This window comes from Pholcus phalangioides, unplaced genomic scaffold (genome assembly GCF_987345545.1).
Source record: "Pholcus phalangioides strain wild (caught in Gottingen) unplaced genomic scaffold, Ppha-v1.0 ptg000003l_1, whole genome shotgun sequence".
NCBI lineage: Eukaryota > Metazoa > Arthropoda > Arachnida > Araneae > Pholcidae > Pholcus > Pholcus phalangioides.
The window spans coordinates 35,245,763-35,269,885 of NW_028301596.1; the positions used below are offsets into that span (position 1 = coordinate 35,245,763).

At 38.2% G+C, this 24,123-nt stretch overlaps 1 protein-coding gene across 1 annotated transcript in view; it reads left to right on the plus strand.

Moving 5' to 3' along the window:
• LOC149088465 (uncharacterized) overlaps positions 1–7,000 on the plus strand; it is a 51,959-nt gene extending 44,959 nt beyond the window's left edge. The window contains exon 19 of the mRNA XM_089247566.1: positions 5,642–7,000. Within this exon, the coding sequence (XP_089103692.1) occupies positions 5,642–6,764 (1,123 nt within the window). The 3' untranslated portion in view covers positions 6,765–7,000. The remainder of the gene's footprint in view (positions 1–5,641) is intronic.
• Positions 7,001–24,123: the final 17,123 nt, after the last annotated feature.

Here is a 24,123-nt window from a genome sequence, read left to right on the forward strand (position 1 = left end):
GATTCATCGTTGGCCATTCCAATAGAGTCACGTTTTTATGGCTCAAAAAAGGCATTTTTACCAAAAAGTTTGAAAATAGGCATTTATGGCATTTTGTCTCAACTTCCAGGCTCTAGTAATAAGGAAAAGAAATTCAAAACAAGCGCATTTTTATTTACACTGCTTGAGATGAATACTTCTGAAAAAATTTTTTTTGTTCATTACAACAGAGAAATACATTGCAAAATGAGCATTTTCAGTGAAGTTTGGACTGTATCTTTTGAATGGAGCACATCTTGCATCTTGCCCTCTGCTGAACAAATGTAGGCCAATGAGCTCCCAGATTCTATTTCCTAATGTCTTAGGGCACAGAAAAGTTATTCTTCCTTCTCTTCTTTGGCTGTTCTGGTGTGGTGCTGACAGCAGGAAGCCTTCTCTTTACTATGCTAGGAGTCCCATTGCCAAATTTCCTTTGAAGCTCTAATAGTGAAATTTCTACATGTATTTCTTTATAAATGACGTAGGCATTGACTTATGTCATTTCAAGCATAACGAAAAACAGTCGGTGCCACCATTTCTTTGACTTTCTGTCCCTGACATATAGTTAGCGTAGCCTGTCTGTCTTGTCCACTCTGCCCATTGATAAATATCAAAGGTACTACATCTTTTTTCGTCTCATCTCGATGACTCAGTGTAATTACCTCAGTAAAAAATCATTCCCATTATTTGTTTTCCATGTTAAAGTAATTTTTATTATGGGGAAAAAATTACTCTCATTACTTGGTGGTACTTTACATTACGGCGTACATTTTTTGACCCTATGATAGAAAGGGAAATAATAATTTTCAAATAAATGTAGGGAATGCTTACCTGTACAGCACAGAAAAGAATAGAAAATAATAGCACCAATAAACTGGTAATTAGTCCCTAAATTCACTCAAATAAACAACATGCAAATCAACTCTACTGCAAAACTTCTTCCTCTTCTTCCTAATCCTGCATGGCAAAGATAAAATGCCCATAGTAAAAAGAAAAAGGATTTCTGCCTTTATCCGTTATCCACTGCCTGCTGTCAGAACTACATTCATCGTGTCCTTGTAAATACCGTCAGTAAAAGTTGTCATGTTACAAAGATATAAGCATTTGATTAAAGCTGTACTTTCAAATACCGTCAGGATATAAAGTGTTAAGGTGTTTGCTGAGATTCAGTCAATATGACGTGCTTTCTACTTTCTCTGGTTCCAGTGCACTTTTCATAGTGTTAATATATTCCATTTATGACACTAACTCTTTTATATTGATACATTTCTGTGGTCCCTTGAGTATTTTTATACAGCATAGCTGCCAAGTCTCCCGAATTTTCCGGGAGTCTCCTGAATTTTAGCTTCATTTCTTGACCTCCCGAAAAGTTCTTAAATCTCCCAAATTTTTATGAAAATCGCAAAATCCCTAATTGTCACTAAAAATTCCTTACATTATTTAAAAAGAATCCCTACTTCTGAAAACAATCCCTAAGGAATTTCTTGTGGGGCAAACAGTCTTTTGCCTCTGTTTTTTTCCCCTTTCGAAATGACATCACACTTTGTAAATGTGGAAATAGTGGGAATAGTTTTTTTAAGGAAGTTTTACAAACCCTCTGATGGTAACAAGAGAAGTTGTTTGTCTTATTGTTCAGCAAAATAGCTTAGCAGCCAATAGTCCTGGATATAGTGATGCGCATGTGGTCAAAATTTCCTCTTTTGTTGAAGTTACATACGTGTGATAAAAAAACATACCTAAGTACTAATAAGTAAAAAAATATTTAATCAGTTTTAAAGATACTTATTCCCCGATGAATTTCCTTGCATCAATCGTTTCAAAAAATTACTTATTACATTACCCATTACTTATTAAAATTACCCATGTGAAATCAAAAAACATCAAGCAAGTGTCACAAAAAGTCAGTGGTCTTCAGAAATTTACGCTTTTTTCTTTTATCTTCCGATGATTTTGGGGTCATTCGCTCAGAATGTTTCTTCACATCTTCTCACCTTTTTTAACAATGTATAAACAAACAAAGCACATTATATGTGGTATAAGGCCACAGAGATTTAATATAAATGTCCATACCGAATAAAATAGATTTCTTACACAGGGCTATTTCCCCCTCCACATTTCTTATATTTTATATGATGTCTTGTACGAGATGAAAAGTAGTTCGAAATCATTGTAAAATGATATCTTTGTGTTGTAATTGTAGCTGTTCTGAGAGATAAGTCTAAGGAGAACCCATAACATTTCAAATTGTGTTATAAACATAAAATATTTCTATGTTCTTGAGTATAAATAAAGTATTAAAACTTGCTACTGAAACTTCATCAAAAATTTGTTTTCAGTCAAGACAAGTCTTCAGATGTCGCTTATTTTTTAATAAAATTTGTAAACATGTGAAGCTATAAAAACTTAATTGAATTGAATAACTGCTCATTTTTCATAATTATTAAAATTTTGGCTCTTTTTTTTTAAATTGTGTTCAAGCATGTTTGTTTCTCTTGGTGATGGAAATTTTTGCTAAATATTATTTCAGTTTTTATAACTAAATCAGCAATGGATGTGGAATTTCCTCAGTCCAGTACCTACAAAAATAAATGGTTATTTTGCAAATAATGAAATTAGTGTTAATTTTTGTTTTTTGTAATCGCATTTCTGTTTTCTCGCATTGAATTTATTCAGGCATATTTAGTGTGTAAAAAATCCTTCTTGGGATCATATCTACATTTTCTTAAATAGTATATTTTATGTAAATTTGTTAATTTATGTAAAATAATGTAAGTAAAATAAATTAAAAATATACCTATATATATATATATATATACATTTATTTACAAAATAAAATGTTCTCAACTTTGAAAACAAACAGAATTAAAAATTGAAATTAAAATTTAAAATATAAAATTAGAGTATAACGCTTAAGGCAGCTGTATACATTTAACTAGAAATTATACCAGTGCAAGATTAGAACAAAGATGAACAAAGAAAGAGTCAGTGGAACAATGAGGAGGTTTTTCTCAAGGGGGGAAACCCCCACATTGTTCCAAAAGCAAAAAATGTTTCTGATGATGGTAAGCCAAAGATGGGCATTATTTTACCATCCGGACATTCTTTGCAAAACAAGATTTGGAAGTCCAAAATCATGAGAAGAATGAAAATCGAAAAATTGAGAGAAACAAAAAGTGAAAAACAAAATATATCAGTTAAACAAAAATTTAAAGACACGACAACATGAAATGCGATCCACTAAAAGTTACAAGAATAAGAAATTAAAAACCCTACCCAAAATTCTTTAGATGGATGTATCACAAGAGTGTGAGACAATGACAATTGACTTTGCAAGTCAAAAAATGTGGGTGAAGTTTAAATCCCATGAAGGAAGATGAGAAACCGTTGCCACTCAAGATATTTGTAAATTCAGGAAAAGTTTTAAGAAAATCATTTGCATTGTTACAGGTTTTTTTTAAATTCTTGAAAAGTTGTCCAAAAAATATAATTTTCAAAATTCTAATAGTAATATTGGAATTAAAATCAAATAGAAAATTAACTTAAATGGATGGGGAAATGCACATTCGGATGGTAAAATAATGCTTATCTTTGGCTTGTCATCAGAAACATTTTTTGCTTTTGTGACAATGCGGCATTCTTCCTTTAGAAAGACCACCTCATAGTTCCATTAACACTCCCTTTGTTCATCTGTGTTCTAATCTTGCTCTGGTATATACATATAGGCTCAAAAAACTTGTACCGCTCTATATGCGGTACACCTCTTCTCAAAATTGTTTTGAATTTTTTGAGCCTCAAATTTGTGCTTATGGATGTCGGTACAAAATGAATATTTCAAGCCTGAAAGAGCATAATTTGCCCATTTTTATGCAACTTTTTTTTTTTTTTTGGGCTATATAAAGTGAACTGCAGCAAGTAAGAATGTAGAGATGTTTCTTTACCGGTTCCTACGTAATTCAGAGACATGGGGGGGGGGGGGTGGTCTTAAAAAGTTTTTTTCCTAAAAAAAAAAATTGAGAAAACAAAGAAAAATTTTTTTTTGCAAACAAAACTTTTTCAAAGTTGGCTAGTTTTGTCTGTAAAAAGGACAATTCAGGCATGCAATAACAATTTAAAATCACGTGTACAAACACTATCCACAGCCGCTTCAAGTAGTTGCTTCACACACTTTTAAAGCAGTCCTAAACTCAGAATGCATTTAGTCAAAATTCTGACATGAATACAGTAGGGGCCAACCATACACCCTTAACACACATTCTGGCATGTATTGTTTTGTTAGAAATTCCACATGGACTGCATGCTTGCTACTACTATTTCTGTACATGCATCTTGCTCACATTCCCCTGCGGGATTTCTAATGAATCTGTACATGCTGGAATGTGTGCTCTGGAATGTTTGGCCTCTAACATATCTATGTTGTTAGAATTGTGACTTCATGCTTGTTGAGTTCAGGATCTTTTTAAAAGTGCATGACTCAACTCTCTGTAGCGGCCACTGATAGCATTTGTGCACCTGTGTGATTTATGATTGGTATCATATGCCTTAATTGCCCTTTCAGTTTCGCGATGTTCTTCTGAATCACCTATATGGTTTGGCAAAAAAAAAAATTATGCAGAATCAAAAATACAAAGGAAATTTAAGAATTCCCAATATTTTCTGTCAAGAATTTCTCCAATTTTTCTTCAGTTTGGAATTGTTGAAATAACTCTTATATATAATCCTAACATATTTAACATTCACTGTGAATTTTGAGCCCAAATTCAGACTTGTTGAATTAAAATAATTAAGACTAAAACGGTTGTAAAAAAATCCTTAGAGGGCTATCATAGAACATCTTTATGAAAGTGCTTTGAAATTACCGAAATGTTCTTTCGTTGAGTAAGTGAGATTGAGGTAAAAAAATATGTGGAAAAAAAAGTAAATTTGTGATCTCCAAATTAGAGTTCATAGCCAATCATGACAGTTCTGCTGGCTGTCAGGTAAATAATAGCATGCATGAAAAAAATGAACTTGCTATAACCCACTATATATCTCTAAGGGTATAACTAGACACTGACTGTCCGACCGGATAAGGCCTGGGCTTTCTCTTCCGGGATATTAGCCCTTTACCTGTGTGAGTTGGGTCATGCTGGAGAGGGCCGGAGGAGTCCATCCTGGGCTCTCGCTAGAGAATCTAGTTAGCCCCCCCTACAGGCAGTTGATTCTCTACACACTACTGTTGCAAAAAGTTAGAATACAGGTAGAAAGATCTGTTTGCATTATTATTGTATCTAAGCCATGAAAAAGAAGAAAAAAAAAGTTTTCAGTTCATTCTTTAAGCAGAAAAATACTGGCCATCAAATGAAAACCTCATCGGTTCTCATGCAATTGTTTTGGAACTTATTATACTGGTCACACATTGTAACAAAAAGGTAGCTATAATTCATGGTTGTTATAACGAACATTGACTCTATTTTTTAGGCATGTATTATTTTCTTTTGTTCATGACTAAGTTGTTGATTTCACTAAGTTTTTCTTTCTTTTATTTGATGCATTTATGCAATTGCTCAGGGAGTAAAATTCAATGACCTTTTGAAGTGCTTCATAAAAATAGTTAATGACCACCTAATGTTATTTTTATTTTCAGGAAACCTACTGAAACTAATTTATCAGTTATGGTGGAAAATGAAAGTGAACGTACAAATGAAAATGTGGATGAAAAAATTACTGAAAGCATGAATGCTTCTCTTAGTGATGAGAGTTCTAGTAGTATTGCTGATAAGGCTGTTGATAATAACCAGTTAGAAGATGTACTTGATACTAGTAACTTATGCAGTGACAAGGCAGAAGAAGAAACACAGCAGGCACAAGAAAAGGCTGGTGTTGAAAATGCAGTCTCAGAAGCAGACAAGGAACAGGATAAAACAGAACAAGAGGATATGGATGTAGGTGAAGGCTGCAATGAAGAATTAGGCGAAGATGTTGAGAAAAGCTCATCTGCTGTTTCTACAGACATTAGTGATGCAAAAATGGATGTAGATAGCATGGTTGACCCCGTTTCTGTTGCCACCCCTGAGACAGATCTAAAGCAAGATGATCCTATTCTGGAGGAGAGTGATTCGAAGATTTCGGATATTGATTTGAATTTGCAACCCAATACTGATGAAGCAATGGTAGCTCATTTGAGCTCTGATTCCGATTTGTCTATGGCTGTGAATACAGGTCAAGAAGTGCTTGATCACCTAAAAAGTCTTGATACCAGTGATAATACATTACATGAGAATGAACCTGATTCACTCAAGCTGAGTGCTGATCAAGATATGTTGGCACATTGTGCTGATCCACCAGTCACTTCCAGCCTTGTAAGTTTGAGTCAGTCAGAAAATGCTATCGCCATTGTGACTGAGGGTCAAGTGGGATCATCTGACCAAGAGATGGAGCTTGATTTGAATAATGCATCCTCGTATGCAGGCACAACGCTTCTTGAAGTTCCAACCTCTGACGGAAAGCAAGTTTTGCTCATTCCATTTGGCTCTAATGACCAAGGAACTGCAGTTTTATCCCTTCCTCATGGTATGACCCTTGAATCGGATGGTTCAACCAGTGGGAACGCTCTTGAAGTGTCATTGGACAGTGCTTCGTCTTTGGGAAGTGGTCAAGAGTCTGCTGGACAACAGTTTTTGCAAATCCTCCCAGAAGTTTCGAGCATGGAACAATTGTTGCAGAATGCTGCTGAAGATGTATCTGAGAAGGACAAAGACTCTCTGTAGGCCTATCATCCCCCTCCCATTCCACATTTCCCAGACATGAATTTTCGAAACTTCTTTTTTTTTTTCTAGCTGATTGGCCTCATCCCATATGTTGCTGAAGCTGAATAAGGGAGGAAGCTACAATATTTTATACTTCAGTTGGTTTCATCGTCATCCAGAAGTTTCATGCATATATAAATATATACACTCATACCACTCATCGTGAATTGCATCTTGAATAAAAAAATATAAAATTCCTCCATTTTCAGTCATTGGGCAGCAAACTGTTGGCTAAAACCACATTTTTATTGTACATAATATATAGTAAGTAGTTATGATTATATTAACTCAAAAACCTAAAAGAAAATAGCTTGAATTTCTCTTGTATGTGTTCCAATCATAAGTCATTGAATTTTACATAAAAAAAAATTGTACAGAAATTAGTTTTACTTTTTCTCTTACTACGTGGAATTTAATTTACTAGGAGTATATTTATTGCTGGTTAACTTCTTAACATTGTAATGTTTCTTTTCGGTGATAGGTTCCCCCCTTTCATATTACGTATTTCATAGCTGCCAACTGGCCCGGATTTTCTAGGAAGCACCTGAACTTCATCTTTATTCCCCTAGACTCCCAAAAATTTCTTAACCGATTTTTTTTTCATTTTCAAAAAAATCCCTATCTTTTTTTTAGGAAAAAAAAATTCCCACGAAAGTCCGTTGTAAAAATTACGTCATGTGCGTAACGTCAGTTTCTGTAATTTTTATTTGGCATGTTTAGGATTAATAACCGGTATTTGCGGTGTCAGTCACCTTTTCCACTGTGGTCCACGTCTCCTGAGACATCAGCTTATATCCCCCTAAAGGGGGGGGGGAAGTCGAACGAAAAGCTTCATTTATCGATTAATAAAAATCGAAAAGGCCTGTGTCCACTCGGATGACTATACGTCCCGTTCTTCGCATAATTTTCTTGGCGTAATTTTGGTTGGAGTGCAGTAATAGATAATTCAACCTACTGTTGTGTGGAAATTGGCGGTGTTTGCGTTAACTGCCGTAGCTGGCACTGTTTTTCTTGGACTATTTGTCAAGGTAGTAACTTTCCCTATTTGGCAGCAATTTTTTTCCGCTCGAAATTTTGATTTCACTCGATCGTAAGGGGAAAATCTTAATTATTACACCTGTTTTATATCTGCTCAGTTACGTTTTCACAAGGAATTCGTATCCGCACAAAATTCTCCCAAATTTTTATTCTTTCAGCTTGGCAGCTATGTTCATTTGAAAATTATAATCGGTACCAGTTTCTGTACAGTTCTGTGAGCATTGTAAAAAGATCCAAGAATGTGAAAGGTTGGGTAAAGCTTAACGGAAATCGTGTGAATTTTTCGATATTAGCAAAATAAGGAACTCGAAAAATTTAATTTCAGCATGAAATAAGTTGTTGATTTGCACAACTATTGTTCATTTGTTTGACTTCTCGACTAATATGTGGCTGTTGAATTTTATGCTTGAAAATATTGCAAAAATAAATACGGGTGTTTCCAAAAAACCAAAATTTAAATGGAAATCTGGAAACCCATTTTCAGATAAATTGCGTTACATGCTTAAAAAAGGGGGGGGGGGGACGAGACGTCGAGAGCAGAGAAATACATTGACGAAACAAATCGGCTGTTGAATAATTGAACCATTCGAGTCATGTAGATGTTTCAAATGAAAATTGATTTTTCCTCCCTTTATTTGAAGACCGGTTCGCCCTCGGCGGGTGTTATTCACTTATATCGTTTTTAAATTTTTCACGATTCAAATTGCCTGAATCATTAATAGTGGTATATATATTTAATGATATGGAATAAAGATTTGACAAATTATGATGAAATTATAGACGTATATTAAAATATAGCTCGTAGAATCAACGTATGATTACAGTCAGTTCAGACAGTCCCAATATGATGTACAAATTTTGAAATCAAAATGTGTCAATAATGGAAAAAGTATTGAAGCATATCATCAGAGATTGTTTTGATACAAATTCAATACATTAATTCAAAAGAGATATGCTTGTCTAGTTTAGTTTCTCTGTTCGCGACAACTAAAAACGCAATGTCGGTATTTGGAACTCGGTGTTCTGTTTTGATGTTACCCGTCCTCCCTATATGTACAGCGAAAGTTTATGGCAACTCAAACGTTTGACTGAGCTATTGGGGGTATTCCTGACCAATGAGAGACGTTTGGTGCCTTTTCGTGGTTTCAAGATTGAAGTGAGCATTTGGTATTCCATTTTGATTTAAGATAATTTAATCTTAATTTGCATTCGCTTCTGAAGTATAGCGGGGTTTTTGGATTAACATAGTCGTTTCAGCCGATTCCAGTGATGCAGGACATAACATTCCTTCAAAGTTGTTAAAAAGTGACGAGAAAGTTCCTTTTTATTAATATATGGGTTTTTACTTATTCAATAGCATTATGGGATATAAAATATGTTTTTAGCGCGTACTGCGGACGATATTCATAAATATTCAGGGGACAACCAATAGAAAAAGCGAAAAGCTCTTCGATACGTTCGCGGGAGGGGCGGAGCTTAAATCGCATTTTTATCCAAACATAATTGACTTTAAGGGTTTTCCCTTGTTACACGAAGAAAGTGCAAATTAGTCTTAAAGTCTCAATCACAACTGAATTGCCGTTTTTGAAATGATTAGTGAAGTTGCTATATAAACCGTCAGAAACTACCATAAACCTCATCGCTCTACGCATCACCTAACTCTTGGGCACACACCAAATTCCTTATTTGGATCTTGGGGAAAGAAACGCGAGCCAACACGTAGGTTTATCCAAGTTAGAAATCTATGAATTTTTACCTCGCGAGTCCGAATGCAAAACATAGATAAGCCTTTAAGGGAAAGATGACTATTGGAATCCATGCGGAAAATTTGTTCTGAAGTATTCGTGACGGTGTACACAGTCACGTTTTTTTTTTTCAAATAGCGTTCTAGCCAACATATTTGTCAGAAAAGGAATTTGCTCTCAAAATTTCAGAACATCGATTCAGGTGTAACCATGATGCAACTTCATGAGTAAATTTGAGTTATAAAATAATTATATAGATAATTTTTATTGAGTTACACTTCGTGCTATCGCATTGACCTTAACCTATCTTAATATAGATATGAATAATGCATAGAGCGATTGAAACATCAAAATCGCCATGCCACTTAACGATGGATAGCGTAAACTCGTGGGGAAACACCGCTGCGTTCTCGGCAACACCTATAGCAAAAATCCTCCGCTCGAAGCTCGTGACGTCACTAAAGTCGCCATTTCACCTGTAGTCATTGGATATACTGCAAAGAAAAAAAAGTGATTTCGCATACGTCTCTCTCTCGGACTGCTATATCTAATGACTTGATATGTACGACTTCAGTGACGTCAAAGCTTGGCGCGGAGGCTTTCTGCTATAGAAGGTGTTGGTTCTTAGTTGCTTACAGGAAACACCTCAGAAGTTGTGCTTGATGATGTGGTGTTGAGAAAATATTTGCGATTTTGAGCTGAGCGCTGAATGAAGATTAATTCGCCGATTCCGCGGCACAAGCTATTTTGGCCGTTCTATCGGTCTTAGAAGTGGTCACATCTGGGAGGTACCTATAGTTTCGATTTTAGTCAAATCATCTGCACACAATTTCATGGCGATACTGAGGCGATAAGCGTGTATATAGACCAATGAAAACTACAAACACGCATCTCTTCCGAGTTTTGATTGGTCGGGTGTTAGCACATTGTTTAACGTCTTGAAATTGACATTCTAGAGTCGTATAAATTCAAGAGTCCTGGCTTCTGGAATGTTATTGAATTTTGCCGATCGATATATATATATATTTATTCGAGAACTATTTTGAACACAGGTATACTATGAAAACAGGTTTCGTGAAGAAAATGTATATTTGGCAGTTTATGCATTCATTTCTTGAACCATGAAGAATAATTCAATTCGTGCTATGAGAATAAGGCATAACAATGAGCAAATTGCCATGCCTGAAACGGCGCACATGATTCCAATATACACCATAAGTTTGCTGCCTGATGTGCTTAGGAATAGCGCTACAAACTATTAATAAGCTTTTGTTTTTTATTGCTGTTACTTATTGTGATTCGAATCAAATTACGAGTACACTATAGTCCTCCACGTACAAGATGAAACATGGCTAAGGCAAGTCCTGCCACGTCGAACGATTCTATTGTCTAGGACAAGTCAAATGTGAAAACTCGATTGCTTTCGTAATCGTTTTACCTAAATAAAAAAAATAAAATCGTCCGACATGACGTGACATATACACCCAAGTCTTATCGTGGATTGGAGAACTACGCAATATTAGCTTTGTCTATTGTAGATGCAACCTCCATCGCCCTCTTTTTGTTATTTCTTTGATTTGCTTTTTTCTTGTTTTTTTAGTCACCAATTTATTATTGTGTAATGCATTTATTGGACTTTGTACCACAAACTTCTAATAAAGTTGATTAAAACAAAAATCTGAGAATAGTCCTTGCTCCTTATACAACCTGAATATTCCCGTTTGAATCACTGATATCAAAGAATATTCTTCCCTTTTTCCTATGTGGTAATGTATTAGTAAATTGCAATTTTTTTTCATTAACGCCTAGAGACAAGTACAGTAAAACCTCTTTTAAGAGGAAACAACGGGAAAACCTTTCCCCCTATTAAGAGGGGTTTTACTGCACACGATAACCCCCCTCGAACTCAATGCCATAAGAACCGATTAAATTTATCTAATGCGGAAATTTCGCTGGGTTTTTGTTCCGCGGTAAAACAATTTTGCAATTCAATTTGAATAAAAAAAAACTTCATTTTCTAGAATTAATTTTTTGAATTTCGAATTCCTAAAAATATTCTGAGATCAGAAGTTGAGAAAATTAAATAGAAAGCAAAAAAGTTAAAGGTATTTTTGAAAATGGATCCAAGTGCAATAACATTGTTTCAACTTTTATTTGAAACATTTCATTGAGAATAAAAAAAAATGGGGATAATATTCAGTATTCTTTTTCATAAATTTCCGATTCGGTTTCGAATTTTCACTCGTAAATTGAATTAAATGTTAATTGCAATGAAATTGAAATGAATTTCAAATGGTTCGTGAATTAAATGATCCAAAGTTTTTATACTGAAGTATATATTTGGTCTGTCAAAAAAAAAAAAAAAAAGATCAGTACCGTTTATTTGGAAAAAATGCTTAGGAGTCTCAAGTCTACGGGAGTCGCTACGCAATGGTTTTTGTATGTCCTTCCCTAACACCGTTTCCAAGGAAAATATCACGTGATCCGATAAGCCTCGTTCAGCAGCCAATGATCGTAACGAATCTTTCTAGATCGCGCAACTGGTTTCCTTCTCTATTTTCTGTGGGACAGAGAGAAGGGGGAAATCCGTAGGGTGCAACTCCTGTAGCTCTTTCTGACTAAACGTAATTTTATCTTTTCCCCCAGTCATGATATAATGACGAATTTTTCGTCATTTTTTTCCGCTTTACAAATGATGTTTTCTCAAAAAAGTTTCATTGATTAGAGCTGATCTCATTCAGGGAATGTTCGTCTGTTATATTCGTATGTACCCATACAAAAAAAATTCGTTTTGAAAGCTTTTTTTTTTTTTGAATTTTTTTCCTTTCCTTCATTTCCCATTTCCCTGAATTTCCTTTCTTCTGAGATCGCAGCAACGCGCGACGGTAAGCTAGTTTATTTATATACAGGGTGATTATAAAAAAAACTATCCCGACATATGGGCCCCTAACTATCATACCATTCACAGAAACTGAATGAAATTTTGGCATAAGGTATTTTGATGTATGCGCTCAAGAATGATATGGAAAACAACAGTGTCACTCTAACAGTTACGGTTACAGTGAGAAAATTTCGAAAATATCAAATGGCAACACCAAGTTTTTTGTATTGGAATGTGATCTCCATTGTGAAAAACCCTAAATAGCGTTCGAACGGCAACTGTAGCATGAAAATCATCGGCGGTAGATAGGCTAAAAGTGAGGACAACCAATAAGGACAGAGAAGCAGCATAAAATAAAGCATTTTATTGTGTTTCACAAATTTTCCACATGACCTTGTGGAGGACTAATCAGGCTGGGATCTCAGCCGAAGAAACGGTGTGACGAATGAAACGAACATTAATGCTCTGGTGCACGGCAAAGTCCTTTTTACTTTTTCCTTGTTTAGCTCCGGGGATTTTCGTGCTACAGGTGCCATTCCAACGCTATTTTTTTTTTTTTTAGTATGGAGATCGCATTCCAATACAAAAAACTTGGTGTTGCCATTTGATATTTTCGAAATTTTCTCACTGTAACCGTCACTGTTATAGTGACACTGTTGTTTTCCATATCATTCTTGAGCGCATACCTCAAAATACCTTATGCCAAAATTTCATTCAGTTTCTGTGAATGGTATGATAGTTAGGGGCCCATATGTTGGGATAGTTTTTTTATAATCATCCCGTACTTGTTTTTGTTTGTTTTTATGTGTACTACCACCTCTTAAGGTTTTTCCCATCTTTTCTGAATCACCCTGCATATGTAATATGAAAATATATTGCATGCTGAACATTTATTTGAAGCTGCTCCAGGTCCATCACATAAAAAAAAATTGCTATTTAAAGTCCTAGAAGACCCTATAAGCACACCTACTGCGTTCTTAGAGTGAAGTCGCGAAAAGTGAAACCTCTTCTGAACTCCACGAGCACAAAATTACGAGTAGCTATCGAAGTAACACTGAGAAAGGTGGGTAAAAGTGATTCGACGACTATAGTGAAATAACTAAATGCCTCTCTAAACAGAGGAATTATGATCAAGTATGTCTGCAGATCTCACAATTTCTTTAAAAGGCATCTTCATTATTCAAGAGCTTTCTTTGGTGATGGATATTAATCTTTCAACGAAACTACTGACCAAATTTCATATTCATAACTTCAGTAGTTTCGGCTCGGCGATGTTGAATCAGTCAGGACATCTGTCATCATATATATATGCAGGATGATTCAGAAAAGATAGGAAAAAATTTGAGGTGATAGTACACATCAATACAAACAATTGTCATCGAAGGTCTAACATGGAAACGCAAACGCGCTATCACGTTTCGAAACGGCCGCTCCGAAAACGTTAAAACGGCATTCCTGTTGAAATTTATCGAGATAAAAAGAATACCATGCATGCAAATATAACCTGGGGAAGAAGAAGAAACTTTAGGCAAATCTGCGTCACAGTGCATCAGACCGGGAAGCAAGAAAGGATCCCGTTTCGCACAGCTACTACTACTAAACCACACATGCACCTCGTCCATATTCCTCTGCGGAACCTCTAACGAATTGGTACATGCGGGAATGTGTATGTACGTGTAGTGAAACCTGACGTGAAGTTTGTTTCTGTGTAATGCTTGTTATGTGTCGTGCTGCCATCTGCCACCAGTTTTTCTAACTGTGAGTGAAGTGTAATGATTGAATAATTTATCGTTGTAGGCGTGTTGCTCTCTGTAGCGAGACTTTTTAATGGGGAGATCGGCTCGCATTTGCGCCTCGAAGTTGGGAACCACAGGAAACCAACTCCACCACTGCGGTGATGGTGGGGTTCGAACCCGGATCCCCGCGATGTGAGTCCGTCATTATGACCTCTCGACCACCACAGCGGCCGATGCAAGCGCGCAAATTTTTTCGGATGGGCAACCGAATGTGGGGGGAAAACACCGAACATTCATGCTGCCTCTGTGGTACTTCCGGTCGCAGCTCCGTAAACGTAAATGAAATGCATGTCTTCTTTTTCAGTATTACTAAAGTGCGCCATTATCTCGTTCGTTACAACTGTTAAAACGGTTTCATGCTGGAATAACTTCACAGGGCTGGTGTCCACACCCTTTATTCACTGTAATGCAGACTTGCATACACGGTTTCTTCTTTCCTAGGTTACATTTACATGCATGGTGCTCTTTTTCTCCCGATAAATTTCAACAGGAATGTCATTTTAACGTTTGCGGACCGGCCGTATGCGTTTCATGTTAGACCATGCATTTTTTGATGACAATTGTTTGTATTGGTGTGTGCTATCACCTCTTGAAGTTTTTCCCTTCTTTTCTGAATCACCCTGCATAGATTGCCTTCAGTATCAGAGTCGTGCCTTCATATGTTTCTCTTATGCCCACTGCATAAGGAAGCCCACTGCTAAGATACAGAAGGAAGTTTGTTGCCATTACGCAATAGTAAATTGAACAATAGTAAAAAAATATTTATTACATAAAAATACATAAGAATAAATGTGTCACATGCCAGATACAATATGGCTGTTGACCAGGGAAATTTGCGGTCAAGGGGTTTGAAGTATCACTTTGTATATTCGCAAGAGCACTGCGCGTTGGTTTTTGATTCAGACAAGGCGTTTTTGGTGTTATTCTCTTTGGAATTTTGTGCTCTACGCATTCATGCCTGATTTTCGTAATTTTGTACTTTGCTCTCATTATACGGTATAAATCTAGAAATTTTCAAATTCTTAGCCTTGTATCTTTCCGAGTTTCCAAGATACAGACTTGAAACTCAAAGCGAGTTGTAGCACATATACTGCTTTTCAAAATAACACTTAGTTCACTCGGACCGAATAATTAATCTCTGAGATATAATCCCGTTTATGGACACATGTCGAATCCGAAAAGTCGAAAATCGTGGGTTCACTTTGCGCGTGTTCAGTTCACAACGTCTCACCACTAAGAATATGAAAGTGATACTTCCACAAACTTTCATCGATCCGCTTAGAAACGAGACCAAAATAGCTTTGCTATGTCTATTTTTTGTTAAATTAGTAATAAAGTTTGAAAATACTCCGATAGAAGCTGTTGCTCATTTGGGTGCGATTGCCTTCCCATACTCAGCGAGTTTTCACGTCAAAAAATGACCTAGAAAGTAAGAGACTGAGGGATCAAAAGAGTGACGGCGCACGTGCAAGCACGTGAGGGGCCAAAATCATGTTAATGACTAAAATAGTGTGCAATAATGTGAATGTCTAAAGGGGAGGGGGGGGGGGGGCTAAAGGTGGAGGAACAGGTCGGTGAGGCATTTATAGAGCTTGAAAAACGTGAGAGATTGACCTGTTTTACCGCACACCAACTCCAGCCATATACAGTATATCACCATACGGCGATTTTCAACCAGTGGTGCTGGGTGGGAAATGAAGGATCCATCCATCGGCAGTCGCCCCAGGTTCTGTAGGTGAAGAACTTGCTTCTTACGTTCAATGCCCGTATTCGAACCCATGGACATTGGTGGTAACTTTCATAGTGGAAAACGAGCATCTTACCACTACACCACGCGGGGTGTCGAGAGAGTGATCTAGAGTGTGGGCAAGAATGTGAGTGATCAAAACAGTGTGGAATCCTGTGAATGCCCAAAGGAATGACCTAGAGGGTGTGTACGCACGAGAGTGACCACGAGTAACCTGGAGCGTATACAAGCATGTTAGTCACCAGAACAGTGTACAAAGTTGTGAGTGACCAAAAGAATGACCTAAAGAGCGAGTGACTTGGTCAGTGTCCGACCAAAAGAGTGACCTAGAAAGTATTTAAGCATGTGTTTGACCTAGACATCGGGGGATCAGGTGAGTGTCCCAGAAAGTAAGCACGTGCATTTTGCGAGCATGTGAGTGAGCAAAAAGAGCGCGACTCGAAGACAGGAATGAAGGTCAAGCGGGCTGTATCCCAAGGCGTCTGATTTGAGGACTGAGTGAGTGATCAAGAATGACTGAATGATTTCAACAATGGGGCAAAAAATTTAGATTCAAGAATGATTAGATTTAGATTATTAAGATTTAGATTATTAAGATTTAGATTATTAAGATTTAGATTATTAAGATTTAGATTATTAAGATTTAGATTATTAAGATTTAGATTATTAAGATTTAGATTATTAGAAAGGGAACAGAGGCAGAATCTGTTACCAACGAACGTCGTTGAAATTCAATCCCAACAGAAAGTCCGTATACTTTATTGGGCACTGTAGCTATTAGCTACATTTCAAAGACTACCACAGAAGCCGCCACTAAAATTAGTGCGCTCATGGGGAAGAAGGCCCCATCCCAAGAAGCAAGCCTTGGGTATCGGAAAATATCGTAGAAGTTGATTTGGACTTGGAAACAACGACCCACAAAAAGCCCAAAGCCCAGCCTGGCCGAAGTAATGGGAACTTATGGGAGCCGCGATCAACACTTTAAGAACCACTGCCCTAGGTCATGCTTGGCTTGTTACCTGGCATAACTTTTTAGTCTACCATCTATATCAGTGGTTCCCAACGTGGGCGCTGAGAAGTCTGAGGAGGGCGTTTTTTGTTCGTCATATTGAGGGGGCGTTCAGAAGAATGAGGGGGGCTTTTCGTGTTCAAGTCATATTAGCCCGGTTTGCTTGTTCAATATTGCAGTATCACTGCGATTTTCCGGCAGATAAAGATTTATCTCACTTTCAAATGCTAAGAGATCAACATTCAAGACGTCCAAATTTTTGTATGTTTTCGACAACATCGAAACAAGAAAATGATGGATTACGAGCGTCATACATTTCCTTACTCATTGCTAAAGCGGGTAAACCGCACACTATTGGCGAAGAATTGATACTGCCAGCTGTGAACGAAGTCCTGCATACTGTACTACCGGCTGATATTATTAAAACAATTCCATTGAGTAATAATACAGTGTGGAGACGAATCGACGAAATGTCCGAGGATGTGGAGAAATCTCTGAATTTATGGCGACTATCGAATTTTCCTTACAACTCGATGAATCTATCGAGTTGTAACAACAAATGAGTTTTGTTTACACAACAAATGAGTTTTGTTTACACAACAAATGAGTTTTGTTTACACAACAAATGAGTTTTGTTTACACAACAAATGAGTTTTGTTTACACAACAAATGAGTTTTGTTTACACAACAAATGAGTCTTTACTTCTGGCATACGTTCACTTCGTAAAAGATGACAGCATTTGTCAAGAACTATGATTGTCCAGAACATTAGAAACGGTCACTAACGGAAAACCTAAACTGAAGAGCCAAAAAAACTGGTACAGGCATGCGTATGCAAATAAGGAGATATGGAACCAATCAGAGTACGGCGCTGCGGTCGGCAACGCCTATATAACACAAGTGTCTGGCATAGTTGTTAGATCGGTTACTGCTGCTACAATGGCAGGTTATCGAGATTTAAGTGAGTTTGAACGTGGTGTTATAGTCGGCGCACGAGAGATGGGACATAGCATCTCCGAGGTAGCGATGAAATTTGGATTTTCACGTACTACCATTTCACGAGTGTACCGTGAATATCGGGAATCCGGTAAAAAATTAAATCTACGACATCGCTGCGGCCGGAAAAAGATCATGCAAGAACGGGACTGACGAGAATCATTAAACGTGACAGACGTGCAACCCTTCCGCAAATTGCTGCAGATTTCAATGCTGGGCCATCAATAAGTGTCAGCGTGCGAACCATTCAACGAAACATCATCGATATGGGCTTTCGGAGCCGAAGGTTTTACAAACGAACGCCCAATCGTATACCCTTGATGACTGCACGACGCAAAGCTTTACGCCTCGCCTGGGCACGACAACACCAACATTGGACTGTTGAGGGCTGGAAACACGTTGCCTGGTCTGACGAGTCTCGGTTCCAATTGCTTCGAGCTGATGGACGTGTACGGGTATGGAGACAACCTCATGAATCCATGGACCCTACATGTCAACAGGGGACTGTTCAAGCTGGTGGAGGCTCTGTGATGGTATGGGGCGTGTGCAGTTGGCGTGATATGGGACCCCTGATACGTCTAGATACGACTCTGACAGGTGACAGGTACGTAAGCATCCTGTCTGATCACCTGCACCCATTCATGTCCATTGTGCATTCCGACGAACTTGGGCAATTTCAGCAGGACAATGCGACACCCCACACGTCCAGAATTGCTACAAAGTGGCTCCAGGAACACTTTTCTGACTTTAGACACTTCCGCTGGCCACCTAAATCCCCAGACATGAACATTATTGAATATATCTGGGATGCCTTGCAACGTGCTGTTCAGAAGAGATCTCCACCCCCTCTTACTCCTACGGATTTATGGACAGCCCTGCAGGATTCATGGTGTCAATTACCTCCAGCACTACTTCAGACATTAGTCGAGTTCATGCCACGTCGTGTTGCGGCACTTTTGCGTGCTCGCGGGGGCTCTACACGATATTAGTCAGGTTTACCAGTTTTTTTGGCTCTTCATTGTATATTTGATGTTTTAGAACACTATTTTGAAGAAAAAGGAATTTCTCTGACTAATATTTTGTTCGGTGCAACTCGTAGCCGGTGAATTTGTCGCATTCAACTTGTCGCAGCTCCGATTCGTAGTTTGCCGCCGTGACTTCAATTTATATATTACAGCGCAGAATCAATTCGTCGAACCGTCGATTCTTCACTGTACATGTTTCACGCGAGCTTGTATGTAGGTTTTGTCTTACACGTTAAATAAGAAACATGAAAAAAAGTGTACACGCAGTTTACTGAAAATAATTATTTTTTGTCATTGCAGAAAGGTCATCGAAATTAAAATTTCAATTGTTAATAATACTTTATTATTGTAATTACCATATCAATTACATAAAAAAATTTAACTGCATATAAAAATTTATATTTGAAAATTCAGTTACGCAGTCGAAGTGCTCCTTATTTTGGCACACTGAGGAACGATGAGGTCGGCCCCGCTATTTCGCCCTGCCTCACACACGGCCGCAGAGCCGTCTTAAGAGCATCATGGGCCCCCCCGGGCCAAGTGATTTTTCTGAGGCTCTGCCAGGCAAATTCTTGAAAATTTCAACCAGATCTCATTTTCGTGAGGCCCCTTTTCTCTTGAGGCCCCCCGGGCCGTGCCCGGGTGGGCCCATGCCTTAAGACGGCGCTGACAGGACCTATCATGCCTACATCTAAAGGAGGGTCAAAGTATATTGTCACCTTTGTTGACGACTACTCAAGGTATGCAGTAGTGAAGCCTATGAAATCCAAATGTCAAGTCCTCGAGAAATTTATTGAGTTCAAAAGGACTGTTGAAAATTTTCATGGAGTTAAAATCGCTACTCTACGAAGCGACAATGGAGGGGAATACATCAGTCGTGAATTTGACGATTTTTTGAACAAGAATGAAATATCGAGGCAGCTCACGGTCCCTAGAACTCCAGAGCAGAAAGGGGTAGCTGAGAAGATGAATCATACCCTGTTCGACATGACCAGATGCCTTCTTCTAGACTCGAAGGTCCCAGACAACTTGTGGGCAGATGCCGTCGTTACCGCCTGTTATTTGCGGAATAAATGCCCATCTGAAGCTATCCAGGGAGATATACCCGAAGAACTTTGGACGAAAAGGCCAGTCAAAACTAGTCATCTTAAAATTTTTGGTTGCAAAGCGTATGCGCACACCGATAAAACGCAAGTAAAGGGAAAGTTAGGAAAGCGCTCACAAGAATGCGTTTTCATTGGATACCCTGAAGGGGTCAAGGGATACAAGTTGTGGAACGTAGACGGAGACATATTTTTCCCCAGTAGGAATGTGAGGTTTGATGAGACTGTTTTTCCATTCAGGAGGAGTCAAACAGATTGTCAGTTGAAAGGAAGTGAATTAATAGTCAATCTAAATGACCAAGAAGTACAAGTGACACCTCCTGGAGCCACTCTAAGGGATGCATTGCCCGACGTGAAGCATGCAGAGCAAATGGTTGGGCATTCGAAACAGCCTACACCCACTGCGAATCAACCCCCAGATGTTAGAAGAAGCAAGAGACAAAGAAGACGTACAGGTTTTTATGGGAGTCCAGTGTCATACAAAGCTGTCAATGAAGCGCAGTTTAATGCTGATATTCGGATCAAGGTTCCGAACACGAGGAGGAGGACAGTGATGATGGCACCGGCTCGGATTCAGATTACGAATCAAAGTTACCGAAGCGAAAGGCCGTAGGCCGGCAGACAAAAGAGGACGAATAAATGGTATTGGAGAGAAAGAAGAGGATGAAGTTTTGCCGTCCAAGAAACACGGTGATGGTCACCAAGGTAAGAAATCGAAGAACTATGAGTCCGACGTCGATAACGGTGCCGAAGAAGACGAGAAGGAAGAGAATGAGTCAAAGATTCGCAAGTCCAGCAGCAGCAAACCAGCTGCGTGCAAGGAGGATGAAGCGCATCAACTTTATTTTTCCTTTCGTCATGCTTTGGCAAGGAGGAGTGTTACGATATAAATGTGAAACCTTTATAATGGCTGGTTATGCCAAAAGCATGAAGAGTATTGTTGTTCTCCCTTTGGCAACATGTTAAGTAAAATGTCTCCCGTAAATAAAGTGCGATGATGAAGGACGTGCGTTTCCTTGTGTGATTAGTGTATTTCACTTACACGATGTATCCAGTCCACCCACCCCGTTGTTTCGCAACAAATATAACCATTAGTCTTACGTTTATGGTCAGTCATATATCTTTGGCTGGCTTGTTTGAATATTTTCATATAGTTTTCATTAGTGTCTAAGTTTTTGGTAAAGGTTGGTGTGCTTGGTCTACATTTTTCTGTTGGAAAAAACGTGGAATATTACAAAACCGAACGTGAAAATGATCTGTTGCTTTGTGTGTGTGTTTAAAAGTTTTTCCCCCATAATTCGTGTTCCGAAATTAGAAAAACTTTTAATGCAATTGAAAATGAATTAGCCCATTATTAATTTTCTTTATTTGAGTTTTTTTGTTGAATCATAAAATAGAGATACAGATTATACAGATGACAAAAAATAATGTAGTACTTTTTAAATTAAATTGTTTGAATTCAATTTAAATTGCAATAAATTGAAATTTTCTATCTATCGTTAAAAAAAAGAAAAAAATTATGACAGTTTGAAATAGCATCACTTGTTATTCTATTAATCATCATCTGGCTTTTTATTGCGATATTCACGTTAGATAAGTGCTTAAATAAAATGTTACTCAAAGGCATGGGTGGAGATACGGGGGTGGGGCGTGGGGGGCATTGTCCCCCCCCCCCCCAGCGTCAAAGGTGGAGTCGACAATATAATCTTATATTGTCTATTAATGTTAATTCACTCGTGTTGTAAGAAGAAATTTTTACTAATCGTTGACTGGAGCCGTATGAGTGTCATGTATGTACATGAAGTTACATACAATGGGCTAATTAAAAGTCTGTGATTTCATTCTTTTTACTTGAGAGTTGTCACTTTCGAGTTTAAAAAAAAATCGATTGAAATTTGCAGTTGTGTCAGAGACAGGGATGCTGTGGGTGCCCAGGGTACTTCATGAAATGGGTAGGAGCACCCAGAGAAATGATTCAGAAATCAAAATTTCCTACTTCAAGATCAAGACAAGAACCCACAAGTTCCAAACACTTCCGGCATCCTTGGCCAGTATGCCGACATGAAAGAAACATTGAGGAGGGGGGGGGGGCTGAAAAATCGTCATTCATTCCGTATATAAGGGACTCAAACCCGTACTCAGGAGGCGAAATGGTGCATTGCATTGTATATTCATGAGTTATTGGAGGGGGGGGGGGGGGCTCAAATGGCATCGGCCCCAGTTTCTGGCGCCTATGGTCGGAGTGTTTGAATATTATTTCGGTGTTATAATACAAAGTGATTTGAAATGTACATACTCAATATGACTCAATATATACTCAATATGACTATTCCAGAATGGGTCCCAGAACCTCCTCAAACATACAAATAACAGAATTATCGCTGCAGAAGAGTTGATAGAATTGTCAACAAATGAAGAGTTGAAATTACAATTAAGAAAAGGGTATCAGGAATCTTGGCTACAAAGTCGAATTCAAACATTATATCCAGCCTTATGGGCTGCAGCAAAAAATTTTTTCATTGCATTCCCATCATCATATTTAGCCGAGAGAAGATTTAGCATAGTCACCAGTCTATTAACGAAGAAGAGAAACATTGTCAATAGTGGAACGCGGAGATTTAAGATTATTGATGACAAAAATGACACCAAACATCGAGAAATTAGTTTCATCACATCAAGGTCAGATATCTCAGCTTCTACCGCTCCCCCCTAGAACTTTCCGTCGCCCCCAAGGCATGGGTGGAGATACGAGGGGAGGCCTGGGTTGGCATTGCCCCCCCCTCCAGCATCAAAGGTGGAGCCGACTGATCTAATGTATATATTTATATGTGAACTGACATCATCATCATCGTGCCCCCCCCCCCCCCCCCAGCAATAATGATCTTGCCTCCCCAGACTTCCAAGTATTTGTTAAAAGATTGGTTCCATATAAGCACCCCACCAAAAAAAAAGTGTAAATATTAAAATGGGCTACATCTTTCGGGCTTGAAAAATGGGAAAGTGACGCCATCTGTTCGTACATAACGATACCGGAAGTGGGGAGTGTACTCATTTCTAACCCTCGGAATCTGGTAACCTGCAGGGCCACAACTAGATGCTTGGTCAGTCAGAGCCACTGAGCTGTAAGTAAACTTTCCTTATAGCCATGAGTGGAGATACGCCCCCCCCCCCCCCAGCATCAAAGGTGAAGTCGACAGATCTAATGCGTATATGTATAGATGAATCGACATCATCATCATCTTGCCGCCCCCCTCCCCCCCCAGCAATAATGACCGTGCCCCCCAGACTTCCAAGTCTATCTCCGGCTATGCTTATAGCTCAGTGGTCAGAGCAAGCACGCATGTTGGCAGCCCCTAATAATGTCGAAGGAGAGGTTAAAGGATGAACTTTGAACTCCCCTCTGGTGCAGCGCACGGGGGCATCACATCCAACTGCTCCCTCCTAGTCGCGGCCCTGCTGGTAACCCTATATCCAGTGCAACAATTACATTATTGAGGCGAGAAAAATAATTTCGGTAAAACCCCTGCTGTCACCTATCCAATAAAAGCAAAACTATTGTTATAGTTATTCATGCAAAATTGAATGTTTCTTTTTTTTTTCTTCCGGAATCTTCGTCACCGGAAGAAACATGTCTCAAATCGACGCCAGATGACGCTAAAATCTGATGTTCGACTGAGAAGTTCAAATTCTCAAATCTGCTGGAAAATGTTACAAGTTTCTGTTACGCTTTTTCAAATTGCTGTGTTTGTAAGCAAAACGCCACTCTGATGCATTTTAATATTCAGCCGATGTATTTAAAATGTCCGGTTCTCTTTTGACGATGAAGTTCCTTTATTTTGAAAGCTTCGTAACTAAGGCCGTTTCTTTTGACGATGAAGTTTGAAACTGATGATAAATCAGGTCGTACAGCCCAAAGCAGGCGCAGAAGACACTAGTTTGTATTGCACCATATTGTTTGTATTGTTATTTTCTTTCCTGAA